Source organism: Scyliorhinus canicula, chromosome 2 (genome assembly GCF_902713615.1).
Source record: "Scyliorhinus canicula chromosome 2, sScyCan1.1, whole genome shotgun sequence".
Taxonomy (NCBI): domain Eukaryota; kingdom Metazoa; phylum Chordata; class Chondrichthyes; order Carcharhiniformes; family Scyliorhinidae; genus Scyliorhinus; species Scyliorhinus canicula.
The window spans coordinates 116,287,866-116,306,048 of record NC_052147.1 but is presented as its reverse complement, the minus strand read 5'-3'; the positions used below and the strand labels follow the sequence as shown (position 1 = coordinate 116,306,048).

The 18,183-nt window shown below is 45.1% G+C and overlaps 1 protein-coding gene across 1 annotated transcript in view; it reads left to right on the top strand.

Annotated features, from left to right (window-relative positions):
• Window positions 1–9,761: 9,761 nt before the first annotated feature.
• The window catches only part of arg2 (arginase 2), a 15,875-nt gene continuing 7,453 nt past the window's right edge, over window positions 9,762–18,183 (top strand). The window contains exons 1-2 of the mRNA XM_038785622.1: window positions 9,762–9,921; window positions 10,095–10,167. Coding sequence (XP_038641550.1) covers window positions 9,805–9,921; window positions 10,095–10,167 — 190 coding nt within the window. The 5' untranslated portion in view covers window positions 9,762–9,804. The remainder of the gene's footprint in view (window positions 9,922–10,094; window positions 10,168–18,183) is intronic.

Below are 18,183 nucleotides of genomic sequence, written 5' to 3'. Positions count from 1 at the left end.
GTGGGGTTGTTGGTTTTGGTGGTTAGTTTGTTTTTCTTTTTGTTGTTGTTAATATTGTTTTCTTGTTGTTATTTTCTGTTTTGGATATGTTTTTGAAAATCTCAATAAAAATTACTTTTTTTTAAAAAGAAGGAAAGAGAGGGGGAGAGAGGGCAGCTCACTGGTTAGCCCTGTTGCCTCACGGCGCTGAGGTCCCAGGTTTGAACCCGGCTCTGGGTCCCTGTCCGTGTGGAGTTTGCACATTCCCCCCGTGTTTGCGTGGGTTTTGCCCGCAAACAACTCAAAAGATGTGCAGGCTAGGTGGATTGGTCACGCTAAATTGCCCCTTAATTGGAAAAAAATGAATTGGGCACTCGAAAATTAAAAACAAAACAGAGTTTTGGACGATCCAGAAGTTTACAGAGGGTAAAATACAGTGGGGGGTGTTGTGGAAAAAAAAGTTGAAAGGTGGTTCACATTTGAAACTGAGCCGTATGACGAAGCTATTAGGTGACAAAAGAGTTTGGTGAAAGAATTTTAAGGAGTGTCTGAAAGGAAGAGGCAGGTAAATGTAAAGAGCTTAAAAACAGCTAAATACGCAGCAACCAATAAGGGATCAATGAAAATCAGTGAGGCAGAAGACTTCATTGTTATGCAGAACTGTTTTGTTTTCATTTTCCGAGCTCTGTTCTGCTGCCCTCATCCCAGTCACTCTGACTTTTCCATTTTCTAATCTGATTCTCCACCTACCCCATTACAATAGGCTGCGGCTTCCACTGCATAATCATGACTTTGTTATTTCTTAATCTACCTACCTTTTCTTCAAATTTAAAGTACCCAATTATTTTTTTCCAATTAAAGGGCAATTTAGCGTGGCTAATCCACCTAATCTACACATCTTTGGGTTGTGGGGGTGAGACCCACACTGAGACAGGGAAATTTGTGCAAATTCCACATGGACAGTGATCCAGAGCTGGGATCTGAAGCCAGGTCCTCAGTGCCGTGAGGCAGCAGGGCTAACCACTGTGCCACCTGCCACCCATTAATCTACCTACCGACCTTTATCTATTTATTTCTTAATCCACACTAGTTTATCCATCTCCCATCTTTTTGTATTCTTTTCCAAAATAACTATTCAGGAGATACTTGTTTGCCAGAGTGTTACCAACTGAAAATCACGTAAGGGCACGTAACGAAGATATTAATCATAAAAACAAAGACAATTTAAACAATAATGTAATCACTGTTATCTGCTACACGTGAACAGGGATGGCAGGGCTCCATCGGCAGGGTCACTCATGGACAAGATAGCAGATGAGGGACAGGCAACTAGAGAAGTCACTCCCATGGGTCCTTCCAATCCAGAGATTTAGATGGCCAGCCCCCAAGCCCTGGTGAGATCCTCTGGCTTGCCTGCAAGCTCACCCACACCAGGTATCCAAAGATCTGGAGCAGGGTACTGAAGTGGATCCAAAGGTTGAGAAGTGATCATAGAATCCCCACAGTGCAGAAAGAGGCCATTTGGCCCATCGAGTCAGCAGTAACCCTCTGAAAGAGCACCTGACTTGGACCCACTCCCCGCCCAAACCCTGTAACTTTTGGACACTAAGTGGTGACAATTTAGTATGGCCAATCCACCTCACCTGCACATCTTTGGACTGTGGGAGCACCGGGAGGAAAACCACGCAGACACAGGGTGAATATGCAAACTCCACACAGTTGCCCAATGTTGGAACCAAACCCGGATTCCTGGTGTTGTGAGGCAACAGTGCTAACCACCGTGGTGCCCTCTATTCAAACAGAGAAAGAGGGACTGCAACCTAGTGCACTGAGTTACAAAATGTGAGGCATAAGACTCATCCAGGTCTCAAAAGGTTGAGAGTAAACTGGAAGTTCATAACCGTCTCCGTCCAAAATTCTCCACCCTCGTATATTTTGTCTATTGAACAATCTATAAGCATACAAAAGATAAGAAAATAGGATAAAAAGCCAAACCACCTACACCACATGAATCAATAATCTCCGAAGAAAAGAAAGAGCGCCGTGCCAGACACAGTCAAGCACCATTCATAAGTTCATAAGTTCATAAGATAGAGGAGCAGAATTAGGCCATTTGGCCCATCGAGTCTGCTCTGCCATTCTATCATGGCTGATATGTTCGTCATCTGCTCCCTACAATGTTACAGGCCAAGGGGTGGATTGCAAAATCAGCCAGAGCATCCCCTCCATAGAACACATGACCTAGGAGCGGGCATTGGCAATTTAGCCTCCCGGGCCTAACCCCCTCAATGTGATCATGGCTGATCCCATCCTGGCCTCAACTCCACCACCTGCCCATTCTCCATAACCCTTCAACCCATTACCAATTAAACATCTGTCTAACTCCTCCTTAAATTTACTCACTGTCCCAGCATCCACCACATTCTGGGGTAGTGAATTCCACAGATTCATAACCCTTTGAGAGAAGTAGATTTTCCTCAAATCTGTTTTAACTTGCTACCTCTTATTTTAAGATTATGACCTCTCATTTGAGAATGCCCTACAAGAGGAAGCATCAGCTCCATGTCTACTTTATCCATACCTTTTCACATCTTGTATACCTCAAATAGATCTCCCCTCATTCTTCTAAACTCTCGAAAGTATAGGCCTAAACTGTTCAATCTCTCCTCATACGACAAACCCCTCATCTCTGGAAGCAATCTAGTGAACCTCCTCTGAAATGCCTCCAATGCCACTACATCTTTCTTCAAATAAGGGGACCAAAACTGTGCGCAATATTCCAGGTGCGGTCTTACCAATGCCTTGTCCAGTTGTAACATCACTTCCTTCCCTTTTTACTCAATTCCTTTTGCTATAAATGCCAACATTCTATTTGCTTTCTTTATTACCCGCTGTACCTGCATGCTTGTTTTCTGTGACTCAAGCACGAGGACACCCAGATCCCTCTGCATTGGAGCACCCCGAAGTCTCTCCCCATTTAGATCATAAGTTGCTTTTCCATTTTATCGACCAAACTTCATGACCTCACAGCTATCCACGTTAAACTCCATCTGCCACATTTTGGCCCACTCTCCTTTCTATATCCATCTGTAAGGTTCTTATTTCCTCATTGCAACTTACTGTCCCACGTATTTATGTGTCATCTGAAAATATGGTTATAGAACCTTCTCTTCCTGTATCCAAGTCATTAATATAGATTGCAAATAGCTGGGGCGCAAGGACCAAACCCTGTGGCAGCCCATTAGTTACACGTTGCCATCCAGAAATAGACCCATTTATCCTGACTCTCTGTCTGCTGTCCGTCAGCCAGTCTTCTATCCAAGCTAATAAATTACCCCTAATCCCATGTGACCTCATCTTGTAAATTAACCTTGTGTGCGGCACCTTATCAAACGCTTTCCGGAAGTCCAGATACACTAATGACCTTTATTGTCACAAGTAGGCTTACATTAACACTGCAATGAAGTTACTGTGAAAATCCCCAAGTCGCCACATTCCGGCGTCTGTTTGGTTACACTGAGGGAGAATTCAGAATGCCCAAATTATCTAACAGCATGTCTTTCTGGACTTGTGGGAGCAAAACGGAACACCCGGAGGAAACTCACACAGACACAGAGAGAGCGTGCAAACTCTGCACAGACAGCCGGGATTCGAACCTGGCACCCTGGCGCTATGAAGTAACAGTGCTAACCACTGTGCGACCGTGCCGCTCATCACTTACCACATCTACAGGATCCCCATTATCCACTTTGCTTGTTACATCTTTGAAAAGCTCAAGCAAATTAGTGAAACATGATTTGCACTTCGTAAAATCATGCTGACTCGGATGGATAGAGCTTTGACTTTCCAAACCATGACAACTGAGGCAAAGTATTGATTTAGCATCTTTGCCACTTCTGTGTTCCCCACTATTAACTCACCAGTTTCATCTTCCAAGGGGCCAACATTCACTTCAGCGACTCTCTTCCCTTCTATGTACCTGTAGAATCTTTTGCTATCCTTTTTCTGTGCTAGTTTTTTTTTTAGTAATTTACCTTAGATTTTTTAATTAATTTTTTTTAGTATCCCTTTGTTTATGTTTGAAAGTTTCCCAATCGTCCAGTCTGCCACTGGCCTTTGCAATACGATATAACTTAGTGTTTGTCTTTATAATGTCCTTGACCTCCCTGTTTAGCCATGGATGTTTTTTATCACTCTTCCCATCTTTCTTCCTCACTGGGATATATTTTAGTCATGAGGAATTAAGTATCTCCTTAAACAACTGCCACTTCTCATTAGCTGTCCAACCTTTTAGCCTTTTTCTGGCCAGTCTATATGGGCCAAATCTGTCCTCGAGCCTATGTAATTCCCTTTGTTTAATTCCAGAACACTAGTCTGAGACTCCACTTTCTCGCCCCCAAATTGAATCTTGAATTCTACCATACAATGGTCACTACTCCCTAGTGGATCCTTAACTATAAGGTTATTAATTAATCCCTCCTCATTACAGAATACCTAATCGAGAGTAGCCTCCTCTCTGGTTGGTTCCCCAACATATTGTTCCAGGAAACAATCTCTAATACATTCAATGAACTCTGCCTCCAGGCTACCCTTGCCAATTTGATTCCTCCACTCTATGTGCATATTAAAATCACCCATTATTATTGCCGTACCCTTTTTGCAAGCCCCCAGTATTTCCTGGTTTATACTGCACTCCACTGTAGAACTACTGTTGGGGGCCTATAGATTACTATTATCAGGCACTTCTTCCCTTTGTTATTTGTTAATTCTACCCAGACCGATTCCACATCTTGATCTCCAGTGCTTATGTCAATTCTCATTACAGCACTGATCCCATTCCTCACCAGCAGGGCGATGCCACCTCCTTTAACTTTCACTCTCTCTTTCCGAAATACTGCGTACCCTTGGATATTCAATTCCTAGACCTGGTCTCCCTGTAACCACGTTTCAGTAATCCCCACCAAGTCGGAACCTTTTGTTTCTATTTGCGCCGTTAGCTCATTAAGTTTGTTTCAAAATTTTTGTGCATTTAGATACAAACTTTTAAGTTTATTTAATGTTAGATTTCCCTACTGTTCTATAATTCCTTGAAGAATAAAGACAGTCACCTGCTCTGTCCCTCACTTTTATTATCTGGTAACCATCCACCCACATTGCTAACCTGCACTCTTACCTCCTCCTTGAAATTTCTAGTCTCCCCTACATCTGACCTACCCCCCCCCCCCCCCCCCCCCCCACCCCAGCCCCCGCTATTTAATTGGGCAGCATGGTAGCACAAGTGGCTAGCACAGTGGCTTCACAGAGCCAGGGTCCCAGGTTCAATTCCCCGCTGGGTCACTGTCTGTGTGGAGTCTGCACGTTCTCCCTGTGTGTGCGTGGGTTTCCTCCGGGTGCTCCGGTTTCCTCCCACAGTCCAAAGACGTGCAGGTTAGGTGGATCAGCCATGCTAAATTTCCCTTAGTGACCAAAAACATCAGATGGGGTTATTGGGTTACGGGGATAGGGTGGAAGTGAGTATGCCCTGACTAAGTGGGTCAGTGCAGACTCGATAGGGTAAATGGCCTCCTTCTGCACTGTGTGTTCTATGTTGTAGTTTAAAGCCCTAGTTACCCAATTCGCAAAGACTCTGGTCCCAGCATGATTCAGATAAAGACCTTCCCTTCGGAACAGGTCCCCTCTTCCCTAGTACTGGTGCCAGTGTCCCATGAATTCAAACCCATTTCTCCCACACCAATCTTTGAGCCACGCATTTACCTCCTTAATCTTATTGATCCTGTGCCCATTAGTTCATGGCTCTTGTAGTAATCCAGGGATTATTACCTCTTTTGGCTCTGCTTTGTAATTTAGCTCCTAGCTGTTCATACCCGCTTAGCAGAACCTGTCTTTTTCTACCTATGTCATTGGTACCAACGTGGACCACAACAACTATATCTTTACCCTCCCACTCTTAGTTCCTCTGCAGCCCAGATGAGATATCCTGAACCTGAGCTAAAGGTAGGCAATACAACATTCGGGATTCTCGATCCTGGTCACAGAGAACAATGTCAATGCCCCTAACTATACTATCCCCAATTAAGACTACATTTCTTTTCCCCCGACTTGAATGGCTCCCTGTACCATGGTGCCATGGTCAGTTTGCTCATTCTCCCTGCATTCTCCATTCCCGTCCAGACAGGGAACAAGAATCCCGAATCAGTTGGACAAGTTCAGGGACTGAGGCTCCTGCAACCCTACCTCCTGGATCCCTCTACCTGCAGGCCAAACTCGCAGCCACACCCTCCTGTCCCTGATCACTGGCCAAATTCAAGGTACTTAATCCAAGGGGTGTGATCGCCTCCTGGAACACAGTCTCCAGGCACCTCTCCCCCTCCCTCATGTGTCGCAGTGTCAGAAGCTCAGAATCCAGTTCATCAGCTCTGAGCCGGAGTTCCTCAAGCAACCAACACTTATTACAGACATGCTCACTGGGAACCACAATCGGGTCCACCAGCTCCCACATCATGCATGAACAACACATCACCTGGTCAGGAGCAGTCCACAACAGCATGTCCACTATATCCGTCTCAGCTTGCTCCTTCGGGCAAAAGTGCCTCACTGCTCCCCTCCCGCAGTTCCCAACAGCAAAGTCCCATCAGAAGGAAGTCACACTGATACAAAACAGGCCGGAGGAGCAGGAGGGCACCCCTTCCACTGCTCTAGCGCTGGTTACAGGGCACTGTCCATTCGCGCTTCCCTCGTTCAGGCCACAGAAACCGAGGGGCGGCAGCAATCGAGCCCCAGACTGCCAGGCAGTAATTCTGTCAAAGCATTCCTCCGTATCACCGCCAGACTACATAGTCGGGCTGGTCCGCCTCCAGCGTTGGTTGCAGGTTGGCTCCCATCCTCTGGGTCCCCCCCCCCCCCCCCCCCCCGCCACTCCCCAGCATACGGCCTTCAGGCATTGGCGGCCCCCAGCAGGAGTGAGCAGGTGAGGGGAGACCACAGTGACCCGTAAATGAGCAGGAAGCTCAACCAAGCAGATTAAATAAAATAAGAGATGAAGCAAAAATGGGCCGACTCAGAGAAGGGCACCGCCAAAACCGAAACAAAGAGCAATGATAGCTTAAAACACCTCAAAGCAGGGGCGGCATGGTGGGGCAGTGGTTAGCACTACTACCTAGGGTGCTGAGGACCCAGGTTCAATCCCGGCCTCGGGTCACTGTCCATGTGGAGTTTGCACAATCTCCCCGTGTCTGGGTGGGTTTCGCCCCTACAACACAAAGATGTGCAGGGTAGTTGAATTGGTCATGCTAAATTGCCCCTTAACTGGGAAAAAAAATAACTGGGTACTCAAAAAAATTTTTTTTTTTTAAACCTCAAAGGGTGTGTAAAGCACCCCAGACCATGTGCCACCCACAGGGCATGGAAGGCCCTAATGGTGCCGGTGGACATCGCATGCTCCCTCTCCAGAGACACCCGGCTGTGAAGGAGGCCACAAAAGAGAGGCAGACAGTCGGTCTGGACGGCTCCCTTGCTCACCTGCTACCTGGACCTGCTAATGGAAAGTTTTGCACGGCCCAGGATCAGGTTCACGAGGAGGTCCTCCTCCTTTCCGTCCCTCTCTGCACCGGTCGCCCGCAGTTCAGGAGCATGGGATTGAAGTGTAAAGAAAACATTAGTAAAAGGTTAGACACAAAACCAGAATAGGGATGCAGTCTACAACAGGTAACATAGACATGGTCCACGCACACAACTAGTCTGCAAAAGAAGCAGGTACCAGGGGAGTCTGTGAACCAGTGCAAATGGTAATTGCAGGCACTGCTGCATGCAACACTATCCACCCTAGGTCCCCAAGATTCAGGAGGAGGGGTAGAGGGAGCTCCAGTGGGGACCTTAGCCGCCGGATGCCAACAAGTCGCACCAAGGCGTGTCCAGACAATGGGCGAAGGCAAAGAGGTGGAAGATATGCTACAGCAGCCCATACAGGAAATCCCTCTGTGCAGTGCGAGGTGGCTGGGGTCGTGGGGCTTTAGCTCCCGAGGGAGGTTCCGGGACATTGTGGTATTCCGTTGAGCCGGAGTCCGTTCAGATGGGACTCCACCACACATCTGTGCGTCCTTGAGACTGCGAGTGCTGTCAGGTCCGAGCATGACTGTTTAGAGGTCATAGATGGCATTGGCTGTGAGCTGGACAGCCACTCGGCGTGCCAATTCGCGGTGCATCATTCAACCCACTCCTTCGCCACCCAGCACTCCCTGACCCTGGACACACCAGCAGCCACAGCCCTCCCCTCCACCAGCTACTTGAAATGGTACTGGTGGAGGTGCGGATTCCTGACCAGCGGCTCCCGACGTGAGCCACTATTCCTGACAGGGGGAGAGCTGCGGCGCGAGGCGACCATGTTCCAAACTTTAACTAGGTCCTGGTAAATTACGGGCAGCGCCTGTAGGGAGTAACGAAGGCCCCACATATCAATGAACAGGAGCTGCAGGTCATAGTTTAGGCCATGTGCCTGGGCAGAAGAATTTGTCGCCAGGGCACGCCATCATGGAGGGGGCTCATCATAGAGGTATTGCTTCAGGGTCTGAAGGCAGAAGGTCGCTACCTGGGTGCGACTGCTCTCCGTAAGCGACAGATTCAGAACCTCAGCAGCGACCCAGTGCAGTTTCTTGTCCCACAAGCATTCTCCGGAGTTTTAAGACAAAGGCGGGGGAGAGGTCAAAGTGACCAGCCAGTACCACAACATGGAGGCTGGTTTATGACGAGCACTCGCCCCTGTAAGACAGCGCTCATAGCAGTCCCGTCCAGTGGGTTGAGCGAGCGGTGACTTTGGCCTCAAGCTTCTGCCAGTTAGCTGGCCAGGACTTCTCAGCCGGGCAATTCTCCGCCCTAGTACCACCCTGAGATGAAGAGCTATGCTCCGAGAGCTAGTGATTCCAACTAAATCTGTTGGACTTTAACCTGATGTTGTCAGACTTATTACTGTGCCCACCCCAGTCCAACGCCGGCATCTCCATCCACATCATGCCATGGTGCCTTGAGCACAGCTACGCAGGCAATATCTCAAATTCAGTCTATGTTCATCAATTAGGGTAATCTACAGGGTACAATTAGCACTGCCAACTGTGTTTAAATGTTTTCCTAGAGGTTTCATCACATGACTTGCCCCTGTGCTGCAGAAATGAGTTGGCCATCCTTGTGAGCATTGCCTTCTTGCCCAATTGGAAAACAAGAAAACTCATTATCCAATTGAATGATGCTTTACTGTCAGCTAAACAGCCATTTGGCCTTATTTTTCAAAATTTGTATAAAATGGTAAAATGTTCAAAGAAAGTTAGCCCCAAAAAACATATTTTCTTAATGTCCGGATGATTTCTCTCCAGGGTTGCACACAGCAGTGTGCTGGAGATTGATCTTCAATTCCCGGAGACTCCATCCCAATCCTACAGGGTTGGCGTCCCCAAGTGCCAACTGCAGGTCACACTGAGGTGTTGCTCTGAAGTTCCCAAGATCCAACAGCCTGATGACCCTCACACATGAATAATGTCAAGTTATCAGAGTGTACTCGCCATTTGTGGAACCACAATCCTACAAGGAAGGAAACTGCAGGGAGATCGCCTTCAGTCTGCTTTGAGTTTGTGAGAAGTTTGTCCACACAGCAAGAACGTTATAAATTGGAGGATATTTTTAAATCGTCCAGCGTTTATGTTGCCTGGATGTCTCCTCTTACACTTTTTTTTCCGCTGTGTAAGTTCCGCCCTTCAAAGCTCGGAGCGAGCCAATTGGAAGGGATGGCGATGTGCATGTATAAGAGGAGCTCACGCTGCTCGCTGTTAAACTGGAGACATGTCTTTACAGAGAGGGTTTACGGAGCTCCTGCAGAAACGGCTGGGCTGGTTCCCCAAGCAGAGACGATTGGTGCATTCAGTGGGAATAATAGGAGCTCCATTCTCCTACGGCCAGGTAGCTAGTTTGCATTATATATATTTTTTTTAATCGCCTGTAGCTTTGTTGCAATTATCTATTCAAATCTAGTGCATGCTGGACTGGCATTGTATTTAAATTATTTTGCAAATGATTGATTTCCCTGGCCTGTTTTTGGGGAGTTAAGACAAAAAATGTTTCTGTTTTGTCAGAAACGGCGGGGAGTCGAAGGTGGGCCGCGAGTAATCCGGGACGCCGGCCTGGCGGAGAGGCTATCGGGTCTGGGTGAGTGTGTGTGTGTGGCGGCTCGGAGGGGGGTGTTGCTCAGGGCGGCCGGGACTCCCATCACTGGCTGCTGGGCTGCCACTCTGGCCTCGGCGGGCAAAGAGCCAGCACGAGTGCTTCAAATCTGCATGAATGTGTTCAGCTCTCCCTCTTTTCAAATTCTCCCACAATTTAAGGAAACCTGCTGCATGACCTTTATTTAAAAAAACATAACCGTACTCTCCCCGCCCCCCCCCCCCCCCCCCCCCACCATTGTTGGATTATCAAATTTCTGATGTGTTTTTTTAATATATAAAATTTCTGATGTGTTTTTTTAATATATAAATTAAACAGGTACTGTTAATAACTTCCACTCTTTCCGCCCCCTCCCCTTCCCCTTTAACTTCCTATGAGTAAGACTTTCCACCACATGGTTATCTAATGTTGTGAGAGTCAGGACGGTTATTTTTTGTTTGTTTGTAAACGGTGTTGCTCTTAACAATTGGGAGCCAGTACTGAGGATTTCTCCCCTTTCCTCGGTTACAAATCAGCTATGCTCCTTCCTCCAAAAGCAGCCTGCGTCATGGAGCCAAATGCTGGGAACTGCACTTGTCCCACCTGTGTATCTGAGAAAGAATTGACTTTTAAATTTCTGGTTTCTCTTTTGGCATAAGACACCCAACTGAAAAGTGAACGCTTCTGGAGTGCTTTCCCATACTTGCCCTTGCATTTGCAATAAATTTGCTTACGTTTTTTGTGTACTTTTTTTTTTCTTCGAAGAAAAATTTTTTCTGTTGGAAAAGGAACAGAAAACTAACAGATTTGAATGGCCTACAAATGACTGAATTACCCCTGGGGCTACAATGGTAAATAAGAGTCAGGAGCAAGTGGTTCAAATTCCAGCCCCAGGAACTTGAGCACTAAATCCCTGTGGACACTCTCTCAAAAACTGTGATGTGCCACCTCTTGGATGAAGCATTAAACTAATGCCCAGCCTGCCTCCTACATGGGATGCAAGTGATCTTGTTATCATTTAGTCCCTGGTGTCTTTTCATAGAATTTCGAATTTACAGTGCAGAAGGAAGCCATTCGGCCCATCGAGTCTTGACCAATGTTTACCACCGCCCCCTCCCAACAACACCACTTATTTTGGGGGAGGCAGTGGTGTAGTGGTATTGACGCTGGACTAATAATCGAGAAACCCTGAGTCATGCTGTGGGGACCCTTGGGCAGCACGGTAGCATTGTGGATAGCACAGTCGCTTAACAGCTCCAGGGTCCCAGGTTCGATTCTGGCCTAGGTCACTGTCTGTGCGGAGTCTGCACATCCTCCCCGTGTGTGCGTGGGTTTCCTCCGGGTGCTCCGGTTTCCTCCCACAGTCCAAAGATGTGCAGGTTAGGTGGATTGGCCATGATAAATTGCCCTTAGTGTTGGGTGGGGTTACTGGGTTATGGGGAGAGGGTGGAGGTGTTAACCTTGGGTAGGGTGCTCTTTCCAGGAGCTGGTGCAGACTCGATGGGCCGAATGGCCTCCTTCTGCACTGTAAATTCTATGATCTATGACCCGGGTTCGAATCGCGCCACGGCAGATAGTGAAATTTGAATTCCATAAAACTCTGGAATTAAACGTCTAAAGGTGACCATGCAACCATTGTCGATTTATCATAGAAACACATCTAGTTCACTCATGTTCTTTTTGGGAAGGAAATCTGTCATCCTTAGCTGGTCTGGCCTACTGTGTGCCTCCAGATCCACAGCAATGTGGTCGACGCTTAAATTTCCTCCGGGCAATAAATGTTGGCCCAGCCAGTGACTCCCACATTTCGTGAACGAATAAAAAGTAATTAAAATGCATAGTCATTATCACATTGCTGTTTCTGGGGGTCTTGCTGCTTATTTTCCACAACACGGACAAACTTCAGGTGCTTGTATTTTATTTTTAATTTGCTTCACTGGCTGGACCAGCGTTTATTGCCCATCCCTAACTGCCCTCTAAAATGAATCAACCACATTCTTGTGGATCTGGGGTCACATGTAGGCCAGACCAGTTAAGGATGGCAGATTTCCTTCCCTAAAGAACTTGATCAGATCTAAACAGCTTTAGCATAACCCTTGAAGTTGTGAGGTGCTGAAGCAATGTATAGTCATTTAATGAAGGAACAGTTATTGTGACTCGACATTGGATGTTGCAATAAAAAGATATTGTGAGGTGCAAAATAATAAAAGATATGGCATTACTACACTGACTGGTTTGTAAGTTAACACTGCTAATTTGGAGAGGAGCTCCTTTTAAGCTCAGTGCACATCAATGAAAACATAGTGGCATTTCTATTATTCTTATTTTCTTTTGGTTTGTTAACGAAAGTCGCCATAGTCCCAGATGACCATAGGCTGCTCTCCCCTTTTGAGTAGAGAGCTGACTGGTGGTGATTTAACCTGAGATTCATCACACCTCAGACGAGGGGCAAGGTTGAGAAGGTGGGATCTTCATGAATAACCTCAGCTGGTACATGAATTGAACCTGTGCTGTTGTCCTTGCTCTGCATCACAAACCAGCTGTCAAACCAAGTGAGCTAAACCGGCCCCCATGCTACCTCCCAACAATAGCAACGGCAAGATTAAGGTGGAGATTGGCATCTTGTTTCAGTATGAAACTCTAGTTTCTTCTAATGTACTCCTTCTAACTGCCATTTGTTTTTGTCGAACTTAATTTGCTGAAATTAGAAGGATAAAGTTGGGGTGGCGCAGTGGCGCAGTGGTTAGCACTGCTGCCTCACAGCCCTGAGGACCCGGGTTCAATCCCAGCCCCAGGTCACTGCCAGTGTGGAGTTTGCACATTCTCCCTGTGTTTGTGTAGGTCTCACTCCATAACCCAAAGATGTGCAGGGTAGATGATTTGGCTGAGCTAAATTGCCCCTTAATTGGAAAAAAAAAGGATTGGGTACTTTAAATTTTATTTTAAAATGCCAAAAGTAATCGTGAGACGATGAAGTAAGTGTAACTAACCGTGTAGCAAAACTGTCAGAAACCTGGAAAATATTATTGTAGGAGAAAATCGAGGTCTTGGAAATGTGGATGCTAAGACGTGTGTTTAAAATTCCACATATAGACCATAAGACAAATGAAAGAGGTTGAAATTTGCAAGATAAAAAATAAACTTTAAAAAAAAAGTGACATGCTGAAAAGAAATTTCAGCCATTTCATCAGAGCTGAAAAGCTACAGAGATCTAGAGGGGCCTTGGCGTAGTTGGAAGACTGACATCGCAAAGCGTTTGCAGACGAGGATTGTGATAAACAGAATAGTGTGACCATCAAGTCAGCAGATCTCCTGGCAGGAGTAGCTACAAACAGCAGAGATTGATGTATGTAGCAAATGAAACAGTTGGTCAAAAGTGTTGTCTGTATTGTATATAGAAAACATTTTGTTTCTGCACATGCGTGTGACCAACCTCTTTTTACTTTATTTTGTCTAGGTTTTGCTAGTTTTAGATTTGATGATCCTGCACATAAGTTTTTTAAAAAACTTGGAACCAAATTTTACTGCATTTAACAAGATTGTGATATAAATAATAATGACATTGCATCACTAATAATAATATAGCAATCCAAACTGGAGTAACACCTGCCTTTGTTTTTGAACCAATACCAGATATTCAATTTTTTAATGAAGATTTGCTATACCATTCTCTCCCTCTGGTCACACTGTCTTTTTCCTATGGTCACAGTCTTTTTCCTAGTTGTTTTCCTAGTTTCTCATGTGTTCTGCCCTCTTTCATGCTTTGTGCTTGTAGTCATCCAAACATAAGCACATCTAATGCTAATTCCTTCTCCTGTCACCACTTACAACTCTGAATAGTCTTGTGGTTCCGTTGTGGCCCCTTTTTCTAGATTCTTCTGGTGACTTTTTCTTTGTAGAAATGGGGTCAGCCTCCGTATGTGGGGGTTACCAAATGCTACCAAGCCATGACTGTCTTTGACAAACCCTCCAAATGATGCACAAATTCCCAGTCAAACTTTAAAACTTGACGATACCAGACTTGGAAGTGTGGCAAACAGTGAGGATTGTATCAGTTGATTATGACCAGACATGTGGGCAGCACGGTGGTGGTGGTTAGCACTGCTGCCTATGTCGCTGAGGACCCGGGTCCGATCCTGGCCCCAGGTCACTGTCCGTTTGGAATTTGCACATTCTCCCCGTGTCTGCGTGCATCTTACCCCACAACCCAAAGATGTGCAGGTAGGTGGATTGGCCACACGAAATTGCCCCTAAAAAAATATGGACAGACAAGATGGAACTTGCTACACTTTACAGTAGAAGGTTAGGGAGAGGCAATATAGATTTCATGGCACACTTTGTGTGTGCAAGGACAGGAAGGATCCAAGGTAATTAGCAAAGTGTAGGGACCTTGAGTTTCAGAGCAAGCAAACCAGTTATGCTAAACCTTCTGGTCACCGCACTTTAGAAAGGATGTGTGGGACCTTTAGGGTACAGATGAGATTAACAGAATAGTTCTAGAGGTGAGGAATTTTAGCTACAAGATTAGAGTACCAACAGACTTCTGATTTTCTACTTTTTGAATCCTCTGTTTTTACCCATTCTGCAATATATTCCTTATCTCCTTTGAACTCAGTTGAGATGGCCTCAAAACAGTTTTTCCACTAAGCAGAAAAAGGTGGGGAAGAAAGAATAGTAAATGGTGCCCAAGGAACCTGGTAGCAAGTGCCCCCTAATGGTTGCTGATAACTTTGGATCAAAGACATCTGACAAAGGGAAATGTTAATATTTAAACCCTCATTAACTACTAATATTACATTTACTGTGCATGTCATGCTCCCTTATTTGGGCATCCCTGTTCTGCAGGTCATGCCTGCACCTACACGCTTTCATGACTAGATGGAGCTTCATGGGCTCTGGCTCCCTTGACTATGCCTATAGCATCAGTAACATCACAATTTGCATTGTTCTGACTGTGGTTAAATAACTAAGAAACATTTCCTGTTTATTCTCCTGTCCCTGCAATTGTAAAGCTGGTAAACATTTTTCATGGGCAGCTCTTGTCTTCTTTGTCCAAAATGTAAGATTCCCCCTGCAATAGGAAAGACCTTTTTTCTCTCTGTCTGTAACTAGACAGTACCTCTGGGAGAAAAGGATTGAGATTGTGTTGGCTGAGAGATTTGTGGTTTGATATCGCAGAAACATTCCTAATTGTATTTTTATGGTGCTTTTTCCCTCTGATGCTGGTTATGGATCTACAGATGAAAACATTCTCCAATTTTTGCTGGGGAGAAAAGAGACTTGCTGCCAAAACGTTTCACCTTGCACTCAATCAGGACAGAATCGCAAGAATATTCGATCCCAGCCCTGGGTCACTGCCCGTGTGGAATTTGCACATTCTCTCCATGTCTGTGTAGGTCTCACCCCCACGACCCAAAAGATCTGCAGGGAAGGTCGATTGGTCACGCTAAATTGCCCCTTAATTGGAAAAAATAATTGGATACTCTAAATTTAAGAAAAAACGAATCTCAAGAATACCAAATCTCAGGGAACCATGATTTATAATGCACGAGTAACGGATGCTGACCAGTTGGAAAATTAACTCTGATTGGTAGAAGTTGTTGCCATGGAGAATGCCCCAGGGAACAGTTAACGTGGCAAACATTTTTTAAAATTCAAACCAAGCGAGTCGAATTTGGGCAGGGCATTGCAATGGAGAATGAACCAAGGGATGACTGTTCCCCACCCCAGGTTTTTGTTTAATTTTTGCAGTGTCAATCTCAAAAGTATGTGGGCAAGAAGATCAGATTAGGAAATGCAGTGAGCCAATTGCTGTTGTGAACTCTAGCTGCTTTGTTTGGATTTTAGCTGACGGCTGTGAAAGAGTAATTGTACCTCCGGTCTGCAAACAGTGTTCCAGGGACCAACCTGGTCTGAAACCTTTTGTCCACTTGTCATTTACAACCTGCTTATTCATTCTATCCCCCTTCAAACTGTTAGTTCTTGATTGCTGCTTGTTTTCCTCCCGCTTAGTATTAGATGTATTGAGAATTTACAATTTGGAATTTGAATTTTTAAATGGTTGATTGTTAATTGGTTTCCTCCCACAGTCCAGGGATGTGCAGTTTAGATGGAGTGGCCATGCTAAATTGCCCTTTAGTGTCCAAAGGTTAGATGGGATTACGGGATAGAGTGGATCGAGTTGGGATGCTCTTTCAGAGGGCTGATGGGCCAAATGGCCCCCTGCACTGTAGGGATTCTATGAACTTGCAGAAATTCCAATGACAAAGGATGTATTATGAAGACAAACTCTGAAACCAGTAGGCAGTAAACTGCACAAAGTGGCTGCAGAGGTAGTGGACCCATTGGGTGAAATTTTTCGTAACTCACTAAATTCCAGGGAGAGTACCGGAAGATTGGAAAACCACCAACGTGACTCCCTTGTTCAAAAAGGGGGAAAGGCAAAAAGCAGGGATCTATAGGCTTGTTACTTTAACATCTATTATTGAGAAGATGCTGGAGTCAGTAATCAAAAAAAGCCAATCATTTACGACAGCTGAATATAATCAAAGCTAGTTAACATGGTTTTATGAAAGGTTTGACATATTTGCTTGAATTCTTTGAGTGTAACAGGGGGAGAAGTTAGAGGGAACCTACAGATGTAGTGTGTTTAGCTTTCCAAAAGGCTTTGACAAGGTGCTGCATAAGAGACCGGTGCATACAGTGAACCTCATAGAATTGGAAGTGTGTTAGCATGGCATGATGGTGCAGTGACCCGGGTTCAACACTACCTCGGGTCACTGTCTGTGTGGAGTTTGCACATTCTTCCCGTGTCTGAATAGGTTTCCTCCGGGTACTCTGGTTTACTCCCACAGTCCAAAGATGCGTAGGTTAGGTGGATTGGCTATGCTAAATTGCCCCTAGATGGGGTTACGGGGATGGGGCCTAGGTAGGGTGTTCTTTGAGGGTCAGTGCAGACTCGATGGGCTGAATGGCCTCCTGCACTGTTGGGATTCTATGATAGCCACCACAAAACTCTACCTATGATGGAAAGCTGAAACATATTTCGAGCTTGTTTTTAAGTTGGATAGAAATTCTGCCACTGGGAAGGGGTCAGATATGGTATTGAAATTGACTTCTTGTATTTGATTCAACATTGTTAAGCACTTGGCTGCGCGGGTTATTCCAAATCCCAGAAAGGAATAGCCCTCCACTATATTATGTGATTTTATATACAATGAGGAAAGATTTGAAAACCAGTTATTGATGTCTCAGACTTTTGTGATTATTTTAAATAAGATAAATGTTTTTTAAACAAAATAAAGAACAATAAAGTCACCTTGAAGTACACTTATCTAATGGTTATATGCTAACACTTGACCCAATTCCAAACACCTTTAATTTCACTACCTTCAGAGCTAATACTTTCTGAACCACAACATATTGTAGATTTTTAAAACTTTTCTTAAAATCCAGTAGCTGTTACCACACCATGCAGTTTTCATTCTTTGGGGTTGCTTCTGAGGAGGAACAAAACAACTGGCTTTAAGGCAGGCTTTCTTTACAGACACAGTTTGCTGGGCTTTAAAACAACTGTCCTGCTTTTGGCTGAGGTTTCAAACAACCACCCTTAACATATGTTAAATACTTCTGATGTACAGCTTTTCCCTTTTGATCTTCCTTTATCTGAGCTAACCTTTTCAGATGTTTACCTTCATTTTGAGAATACCTGTTAGAATGTAAATGCAAAGTTCACAACTTGACTCCTCATTTGAACCTCTATCACATTCAGACCCTTTGTGGTTTATTTCCCATTGTTACCAGCTTGTCTGGTGTAAACATCCGTTTGTAGCTTTGCTATGCTCATCAACATCTTAAAAAGCACGAGTTCTATTAACACAACCAAACTGACCCTGCCTTCAAGAAGCTTGCATGTTTAATAGTTGCATAACCAGCCAAAAACATTCCAATATGTTGGACTTCCCTGATATTTTCATGTTGTCACTATTTTACCTGACCACATCCTCTTACTGGGAGAGCAGC